At 38.9% G+C, this 10,397-nt stretch overlaps 1 protein-coding gene across 4 annotated transcripts in view; it reads left to right on the top strand.

Moving 5' to 3' along the window:
• The window catches only part of LOC120627817 (eukaryotic translation initiation factor 4E transporter-like), a 39,612-nt gene that overhangs the window by 13,056 nt on the left and 16,159 nt on the right, over window positions 1–10,397 (top strand). For all 4 annotated transcript variants that reach the window (XM_039895877.1, XM_039895875.1, XM_039895874.1 and 1 more), the window contains exons 5-16: window positions 801–963; window positions 2,542–2,631; window positions 3,072–3,140; window positions 3,522–3,621; window positions 4,327–4,419; window positions 4,670–4,786; window positions 6,338–6,443; window positions 6,958–7,122; window positions 7,674–7,783; window positions 8,237–8,335; window positions 9,032–9,175; window positions 9,871–10,006. In XM_039895877.1, coding sequence (XP_039751811.1) covers window positions 801–963; window positions 2,542–2,631; window positions 3,072–3,140; window positions 3,522–3,621; window positions 4,327–4,419; window positions 4,670–4,786; window positions 6,338–6,443; window positions 6,958–7,122; window positions 7,674–7,783; window positions 8,237–8,335; window positions 9,032–9,175; window positions 9,871–10,006 — 1,392 coding nt within the window. The remainder of the gene's footprint in view (window positions 1–800; window positions 964–2,541; window positions 2,632–3,071; window positions 3,141–3,521; window positions 3,622–4,326; window positions 4,420–4,669; window positions 4,787–6,337; window positions 6,444–6,957; window positions 7,123–7,673; window positions 7,784–8,236; window positions 8,336–9,031; window positions 9,176–9,870; window positions 10,007–10,397) is intronic.

The raw sequence follows: 10,397 nt of genomic DNA, 5'->3' as shown, positions 1-10,397 counted from the left end.
TTAAAAGGACGTAGAGTAACATAGGCTACTTTTTATCTCAAAAAAACAAAAGGTCCTCACAGGATTTGTAAAAAAATATAGTAAAGAACTTGGATGAGGAACGCGGGTTGTTCTAGCAGTGGAGTTCACTTCAAGCATGCACAAAAGCACTGCTTACCCTAAAATTTATATATTACTCGTATAGAAAGCGAATTTTTGCCCTTTTTATCCAATTGACCTGCTACATACAATGGTAAGAAACCCGGTAACCGCCACTTACAGATAGTCACCCATGCCCGTAAGACGGCCGATTGGTGCAATGAGCAGCGACCCTGCTTTCTGAGTCTTGGGAGTTCGATTCCCATTACCGGAAATGTTTGTTTGATGAACGTGAATGTTTCTCAGTGTCCTGGGTGTTCTATTTATGTATTTATTCATAAAAATATTCATCAGTCATCTTAATACCCATAACACAAGCTACGCTTAATTTGGGGCTAGATGGCGATGTGTGTATTGTCGTAGTATATTTTGACGGCCGACTGGCGTAGTGGGCAGCGACCCTGCTTTCTAAGTCCAAGCCCGTGGGTTGGATTTCCACAACTGAAAAATGTTTGTGTGATGAACAGGAATGTTTTTTGGTGTCTGGGTGTTTATATATATTTTATAAGTATTTATGTATGTTATTTATATAAAAAAAATCATTAGTCATCTTAGAACCTATGATACAAGTTACGCTTACTTTGGGGCTAGATGGCGATGTGTGTATTTTTGTAGTATATTTATTTACTATATATATATATATATATTGTGTCTGTTTGCAGTTGGTAGACGCATCGGTTCGGGCCGCATCATGGTACGGGATGTGCCCACCGGTACGTGGGAGGAAGGGGAGACTCGTCCCGAAACCCGTACCGAGCCGTACCGCCCGCCGCGCGAGCGTGAACGTGACCGCGAGCGTGACGAGCGCCGGACCAACGGCGACCGGTACGTACCACATACCACATTCTAAGGCCTGTCTCTATCCCACAGATGTTATACGAGCGTTAGCGTTTCTTCAACGTCACGTTCACAGGACGTCAACTTTCGCGAGTCTCTAGTGGCAAGCGTTTGCACATTACCGTCGCGTCAACCCAATATTAACGTTGCGGCCGATTGGCGCAGTGGTCAGCGACCCTGCTTGCTGAGCCAAAGGCCGTGGGTTCGATCCAACAACTGCAAAATGTTTCTGTGATGAACATGAATGTTTTTCAGTGTGTGTGAGTGTTTATATGTATATTATAAGTATTTATGTATATTATTCATAAAAATATTCATCAGTTATCTTATAGTCGTAAAAAAGTAATAGGCCGGTTTTGACATTTGTCATCGCGACGTAACTAGTTATGGAACCATAAGACTCGGTACTCGATACTCACGATAAATCAATTCAAGTTTGTATCAGTACTTGATTGATATGATTATGTATTGTAAAGTGTTAGTTCGTTCAAAGTATTCCTTTAACTTCATAAGCAATTCGCGTGACTGGCTGGTGATTATACGTCCACTTTTCAACATGTTGAAACAGAGTTCGTACTATATAACAACAAACACAAAAATCGAGTCAAATCACTATGTTTAAATCAATATCCAAAGTAGAAGAGCAAAAGTTAACGTAATAGTAAACAGTATATATCAAACTTAAACGAGCGCACAGTCAACTTTACAAGATGGGGAACGAAAAACTGCGCAGTGGGCGCGGGGACGCTTCAGTCATGTGCCGCTTGGTCAGATACATCAACTCAGACTCATTATTTAGATCCCAGTGTCGTCAATTCAAAATTTTATTTGCGACTTAGAGAACCAAGCGCGGCGGCTTTCGATATTCAGTAAAAAAAAAAAGACTGAGAACGTAACTGTTCGTCGAAACGTTTCGCAACAATTATAAATTGCATGCTACTATAAAGTAAGCGCAAAAAGAATACTCGCGATATATTCTTTCATATTATTATACGTCCCAAAAAAATTTACGTATTTTTTAAAACACTGTATGTAATTGATTTTTATTTTATTGTTTCTTTCAGTTTTGTTCCAAGTTACATTCTATGGTCTTGCACAAATGTCAAAACGGGCCTATTACATTTTTACGACTATAGTACCCATAAGACGAGCTACGCTTACTTTGGGACTAGATGGCGGTGTGTGTATTGTCGTAGTATATTTATTTATTTATTTATTTATTATTATTTATCAACAAGTATAATCACGACGTCCGCTCTGGAATTAAATTTAGATTAACTATATTTAATACCTTTGGAGTACAGTGCAAAAAAACCTTTCTTGTAATCGATTGGATTATATAGGTTTTTTACCAAAATTGACGAGAATAACTTATTTTTCTTTTACCTAATTTTCGTCTTTGAGTTCATTTTAAGTTGCGAATAGAAAAACACGTGTTACCTATCAAAACATAAAATACTATTGTTTAAAAGTTTTATTATTCTTAGCTCTTAGACCGGAGCGTTGACCATAAACAGTTTTTTTTTTATTGTTTGTGCTAACATTCATTCCATTGGTTGTTTACAGGTTCGAGCGGCGTTCGTTCGGTCGAGACGCCTTCTCCTCTGACATCAAGAGGGAGAGGGAGGATCGATTTAACAACGAGAAGCCCCATAGGTATTTTATAATACACCAAACTGAATTCACAGTCAATTATTTTTTATTCATGTACGCCTATCACAGGCACTTATGAAGCGATCATACATATATGTTTACATAATTGTGAGTTGATTTAGATAACTAGGTTTGCTAACTTAGCCGGGTAATTTTTTTTGCTATCACCGTCTCACTCGTTTAAGTAATCCTTAGTATTATGATAGAATAATAGTATTTTTCTATAAGCTTACGTATACCTGGCTTAGTAAGAGTTTTTTTTCTTTCCAAGGTCATGATTTTCTGATGGCACGAAAATCACTTTGCTGTGTCGAAATTTTTATACGTTTCATAAGAGATCCACCATTTTTTATCTGATTAAAACCCATTAACGGTCGTAATTAAATGTGGATTGGAATAAAATAATGTGGATTGTAAAAAATGTACATTTTGTGTCGTTTCAGAGAGGACAACCGCAGATCAGGTGGTCGGTATTCCCAACGACGCTACGACAAGGAAGATGAACCGGAATGGCAAGTATTATAGTAGACTATCTTGCTAGGTCGGTATCTTTCACGTGGCAGTAGCTAAGAGAGTGTCATTACCGTATTCATTAAATCGTATGCAAAATTTGCTGAAAGTATTTTTTTAAATGTGCGTCGATTAAAAAAAAAACTAATGTAAACTCTGAGACACTTTATTGTAATGGTAGGTACCTAAGTGTCTAAACAATAACAATGTCGGTAAATACTTTTGCTTGACAACCAATGTTAGCCTAATAAAACCCAAAACTACAAAGAACGCACGCGCGAACGTATCACACTTGCGTTCCTAGCAACGCAATCCTTATTATAAATACAGATTATGCGTTATATTACGCTAACACGTAATAAAATCTATGAATGGATGTGCAGGTTTAGTGCGGGGCCCACATCTCAGCTGGAAACTATCGAGCTACGTGGCTTCGATGAGCCTATCAAGAAGAACGGCACGAGCAGTAATAAGGATAACGAAGTAAGTTATGTTTGCGAAATTAAAATCTGCTTTATCATATACCTTTCGCCAAGGAATCGACGTAGCTCTCAGGGCTAGCACGCTGAAGTTGCAGTGGGCTTATCACCTTTATCGGAGGTCCGATGTTCGTTGGAGCCGGAGGATCCGAAAGATCCTCGAGTGAAGACATCGTCTTGGCACGCTGACAACGGCGAGGAAAAACCGTAGGCATTCATTGGATGCAGATTCCTGGTAGTAGAAAGAGTTCTCAAAAGAGGCCTATGCCCAGCAGTGGTTGCGGACTGGCCAAAGATGATCATAATATACCTTACCTAACTTACCATGAATCAACAACTTTCACACTTACTTAAATAACTCGGCCCGCATGCACTTACACACATACACTTTCATACACTCATACAAACTGTCTCAAATACACACACAACCACACACACGCACTCACTTACACGCACACTTACACACACAATCTCACTCACACACACACACACACACACACACACACACACACTCCCGCACATACACACACACACGTACGCACACTCACGGACACACGCACGCACACACATGGACGCACACAAACACGTGCAAACACGCACACGCAAACGCTAGCACGAAACCGACACCCACACGCACACACTACGCCTAAGTTTTCTTAAGGGCTGCCAAAAAGTTGGCAGACTACTTTACATCTGTGTCTGTGTTCAGAAATGCAGTAGTGGCAGTTCTCGGTCACCCGAGCGTTGGCGCTCGGACCCCGCCTCTCCGCCGCCACCTCCTGAGTCTCTCAACAATAGCAATGTAAGTACACCCCCGACTGAATCGTGATTGATTCAGTCACCACGCATTTTCATACGATGCATATATGTACGAGCCTTGACATTCTATTTCCAATTGTCTCTCCCTTAAAACCGTTTAGAGTCATTTCTTCTAATCTTGTTCTAAGTTGTTGTATACAATTTCTGCGTTCGAGTAGCGTTTTTATTCGAATGTGTCTAAAATATCAGCGTTCGTCACCTTACAGCTCTCCTGAACTTTTTATGAATTTCAGGATAAAGATTCAGGAGTGGAGTCCAAGGGTGAGGAGCACCCGCTTCCACCGGAACCCGATTTCAACCTGGACGAGTTCCTCAAGTTCGACTCCTTACCCGACGTAGCATTGCTCACAGTAAGTCAGTCATGTGTATAATTCTGGATTATGTATATTTAGTATTAAAAAAGCTAAAAAGGTAAACTAGTTTTAAACTTAATAGCTAAAAAATTTAGCCGCCTTTGCTTTGTAAAACAGTAAGGAGTATTCCCTTTTTCTCACTCACTGATAAGTACAGTAATAAATAGTACATTTCTGCAGCCAGCGTAAGAGACATCAGTGGCGTGCACTGTATTAATACAGGCACATAAGCACTGCATACCTTTGCTTATTTGTTTATATCTCTTATAGGAGGGGAATTCTTTTATTTTATATCTATTCGGTCAAAAACCCTAAGAGGCATTGATGGACGAGTACACGTAGTTCCATTAATGCGTAGTTGTGTGATTAGCGACTCTACCTTGGACAATTAGACGTTCAATGGAGTCATTGTCTCTTCTTGATTCTTGACCAAAAATGTAAGAATACGAACCAGTACAATGCTGGATAGACGTTGCGTGATCCCGAGTTCTTCAAGAATGAACTTGATTGTCCGGAATGCATTCCAGGATACTCTTAACATTCTTCTCTGTCATACATCTCAAGAACGTATATCTTCTTCTTCTCACTTTCCCACGGATACACGTTTCCGAACGGAAAACGATAACTGACAAGCCGGACTTTATAATATTAGTATTATAAATGAAATGCATGTTTGTTTATTGGTCCGTCCTTAATTAGCATACAATGACCTTAATTTTTGGAATAGACTTAGTTGAAAGGAAGGAGAGTAACATAGGCTAACTTTTAATGTCAAGAAAACAAACGGTTCCTACGGGATCTGCAAAAAAAAAACCGTAATAAACGCGAAGAAAGAACGAGTTCAACGGCCGATAAAGAATATTTGACTTAAAGACTGAGACTTAGACTCAAGAAAATAAACAGTTCCTACGGGATCTGCAAAAAAACCGTCATAAACGCGAACAAAGACATCAGCCTGTAAAGAATATTTGACTTAGATTTTGACTTTGGCTATGTGCCCATGGTGGGAATAAAGCGTTTAGAGAGCAGTAATATTCTTAAAGAAAGTGAACTGTATTAAAAGGCAAAAAATAAAGATGCATATAGTTTAGGAAAACCACGTGAAGGACAATTAATCTGGAAAAGGAATTAACTCACGGTACCCCTTCTTGAATCCAGCGTGTCACTTATTTCACTTACACACAATTAATTCACCACCACAATACTCAATGAGGCGTTGTGCGAAACGATAATAATTTATATAATTCTTGTAACTTATACGGCCATGTTTTTTTGTTTTCGCGAATAGTACGTGCGCGCACGACGGTAGACGGAGGTCGACTTTTTGTTCATAGATTTGCGAACCCCAAGGGACGGGTGGGAAGGAAATGAAGATAGGAGTTTTAATGAGCGGGATAGAGAAAATGTCCAATTAGTCATTTTTAATAGAAGCGTTTTGTTTTGGCACATATTTTGATTGCCATATTAAAATTGTGTTTCCTATTATTATCAGCCTATTTGAATAAAGAAATATTGGACTTTCGCTTTGACTTTGACTTTATATTACAGAACGGCAGCAGTGAGACTGAGGGCAGTCGCTTTAGCCGCTGGTTCCGGCGCGACAGCCCGCCCGCTGACCGGCACTACGAGCGTCTCCTACACACTATGATAGATGGTAAGCTCACAGCGCAGAATTATAGAAAGACGATAATAGGAATTTGGACTGTATTAAAAATCACTTGTGATCCTTAAAACATAATATTTTTCAATATTATTTAATTTAAATTTAAATTATAAAATAAAATGTTTTTTTTTCCGAGGCAACTAACTCCCTGTTTACTGACTTTTGACGTCACAAGGTTGTATCGCTGTTGATAGAAACTCCTTTATAACTAGAAATTCAAATATACAAATGTGTGACAATTTACTCTCTCGGATTTTCGGGAAGTATTTTAAACTGAACAACTGCACAGCGAGTTCGTCTGACCAAATAAAGTTGTATGTTAAGTACATAAAGGTTATTTTTGATTCCACTACAAGTTAGCCCTTGACTGCAATCTCAAGTGGTAGTAAGTGATGATGCAATCTAAGATGGTAGCGGGCCAACCTGTTTGGCAGTATGGCCATGGTATATTTAACCCATACCTCTATTCGAAAACCATTAAACTACGACTAAAATTTTTACACAGATCTTGATAGTTCAACGAACGACCGTCCTCCAGTGGTGGAGCCTCAGCCCATCTACCCGACGCCTGTGGCGCCAGGGCCACCGGGGGCGGGGCGGGGCGGGCCCGCGCCCCCCTCCCTTCTGGACCTCCTTCGGCGAGCCACTGCCGATACTGACCATAGACCAGGTAACAGTTCCATCTTTTTTTTTTCTTTTTGATGATGATGAACCCAAAGTATTTTGCGTGCGTTGAGAAAACTATTTATGATACATAAAAAGTATTTACCTACTCCCATGCTTTAAATCCTCTATAAAAGATCCTGAAACAGTTACCTTACTGACAACACTAAAACACTCAATGTCATAATAACCATTATATCATCCAATCGGATGATATAATGTACTGAATTTCATTATAACACTCCTTTCTTTACACTTTAAAGTAATTTTTATAACTATACTCTCCTATAAAAATAAGAACTAAACATTACTACTTTATTTACTTTATTATTACTGTTTTCCTTGTATTTTCCTTTTTTTTGTTGTGTTGCAATAAAGTTTTTCTATTCTATTCTATTCTATTCATTGAATGTCACACATATCCCAAATAAACTGTTCCTAGGGATGCCTTAAAAACAGAAACAAACGGGGACGAAGTCTGACATAGCGCGCTCGTTGTATTAATTTCGAAGTTCATAAATTATATGAAAATATCTAATATCGGCATTGTTATTCTAGAAATGAACTCGGTCAACAGCAAGATGCATAGCTTGGAGGAGTTAGAGGCGCGCTTAAGGCCGCAGCACCCCCCACCGTCCGATCACGATCTCTCCGCATTTAAAAGACTGGTAAGATTTTTTTAATCACTATCATTTTCCAACATTATCAACCATTGTCAACTTCACGTCACAATATCTCCCCTCTGAATGAGAACGGTGACGGCAGATCAGAATAAAGTTGTCGCCACCCCTCCTCTTCCCATGGGTGTCGTACGAGGCGACTAAGAGAATATAACGAGAGCACCAGCAATCCGCAGTACTACTGCTACCAACAACTGCGATCACCATCCAGTCTGTCCCGCGTGCTTATTATAAGCAAACCCAACCTTTGGGAGAGTCCAGCAATGGATTGTTATAGACTGTAAACTGCTACGTCCAGCGGTGGGACAATTCGATGAGCATATTGATAACTACTTGTTAATGATTTCATTGACAAGTAGTGCCTGCTTCTATTCAGGTTTAAATTTCCATTAAAAAGTACTTTATAATAAATTATTATAAAATGGGAGACTTTGTTTGCAGTTAGCACAGGTGTCTGGTGGACAGGCGCAAACCGCAGAGCCGCCCCGACCGCAACCGCAGCCGCAACCGCATCCGCAGCCACCAATGAGCATTTTACAAGTAAAATTATGTTTCTTTTAACTGTTTTAGTTTATACCAAAATTAATACGTAATAAATATTATCCGAAATCAATTATTATAGTTGTTAGTGTTTATACCTTCTATAAATATATATTAACTAGCTTATGAGTTAACGTGAGCGAAGCCGCGGGCTTCGCTCACGTTAAGCTCAATTTTTGATTTGGTAAATTAAAATTTAAGACAAAAATGTCTTGCTGCTAATAGAAAATTAATTAAATAATCAGAAACTTAAATAAATTTTCATCCCCTATTTGATGCCTTTGGAGTTTGAATTTTTAAAATAAGTGAAACACTTATTTCTTTATTTTTAATCGAAAACCTAAAATCAAAGTTTTTTATGGAATTACCTTGAAAAATAAATTGATAAATGAAGGATTTTGTACAAACTTCCATCCCCCATTAAACCCTCTTATTGTTGGCATTTTCAAAAATCCTTTCTTAGCGGATGCCTACATTGTAATAACTATTTGTATGCAAATTTTCAGCCCGATCCGTCAACTGGTTAGAGCTGTGCGTTGATAGATCAGTCAGTCAGTCAGTCACCTTTGCCTTTAATATATATAGATTATATTTTATGAATACACACTACATGTTTTACAAAAAGTACCGGTCGAATCCCTTGAACATTAAATATGTTTTTGTACTAATAATGTTTGATTATTTTTATTGCTTTAGATGCTGAACAAAAGTATGGAACAACAACAACAGCAGCAGCAACAACAGCAACAACAGCAACAACAGCAACAGCAGCAACAGCAGCAGCAGAAGGCGCCGCACATCCCGCAGGAGTTCGTTTACAAGCTCATGCAGTTGCAGCAGGTTCGTGTTTATCTTTTTCTTCTCTACAGTGCTTACCAATGCCCCCTCTGGCGCAGTGGTAAGCACTGTTTTATAAATGGAAGGTCTAGGGTACAATTCCCGGCGGTGCAACATGGAATATGTTATATCTGAATTTTCATTGGTCTGGTCTGATGGAAAGCACTTAGTTGTTAACTAGCCACTAGTTAACAACTTAGCGACACTGCCGTAGCGCCAAGCACTTTAGCGTCTAGTACTGTGGCAAATAGAAACCGTAGGACTGTGTCTACTGTAACTGCCATACCTCTAAAAGTTTAGTCCGCCGCCCTCTTAGACTGCATCATCACTTCACTTCACCGCCAACAGGTGTCAGGCCGTCTAGTATTGGCAGGAGACATTTTTCTCCAAGGGATAATAGCAAAACTACTCTAAAAAGAGCAAAATCGACCACTCGTCTTTTTAAAAATGTATTAAAAACGTCGTTTGATAAAAGCGCGGCACTGATATTTTCAGTGCAATGACGAAAGTAAATATATATATTTTTTAAATGTATTTGGAATGAAGTATATTTATTTGTATAAATATGTGGTAAAATGTTTATAAAAAAAATAAAAAGCCGCATCATATCCAGTCAGGCAATATACAGAATTTTGTTTAAATTTTAATCGAAGCCTTGTTTGTGCGGGAACCTTTATGATATAAGCTTTTTGTTTCAGCGCCAACAGCAATCCGGCGGCGAGCCTAGCCCTATGGGCAACCCGCTCGGCAATCCCCTTGGCTCAATGGGCGGTATGACTCCACCGAACGACCGAGATCTGCTGCAGCGACCCGAAGCGCAGGCTATTATACACGGTGAGATTAAGCTCTGATTCAAAATGGCGCCTCGGGGCGTGAGGCCACACCATCGTCAATCACAATTGGAGATTCATCTCCACACGAATCTACATGTGTTTAGAAAGTTTGACCTACCTATACTTTTTATTTGGATGGTTATAGTTATATTATTTTGAAATATCCACCTATGGCTATTACTATGGCACACTTACAAGAGTAAGTGATTAATACTCAAAATACATTTTTTTAATAAATCCGCCTATTAATAAATACCTATTGACACCTTACTATAATTCAAATTTGGAATTATTATTACTTATATTAATATTAGGTTTGCTCCCATTAGCTTTTGACAAGTGAGTTGAATCACTACTGAGCTGGAACATCACTATTAAAATAAATGTGACAA

The sequence above is a fragment of the Pararge aegeria genome, chromosome 12 (genome assembly GCF_905163445.1).
Source record: "Pararge aegeria chromosome 12, ilParAegt1.1, whole genome shotgun sequence".
In the NCBI taxonomy this organism is placed as follows: domain Eukaryota; kingdom Metazoa; phylum Arthropoda; class Insecta; order Lepidoptera; family Nymphalidae; genus Pararge; species Pararge aegeria.
This window is presented reverse-complemented; position numbering and strand designations above follow the sequence as displayed.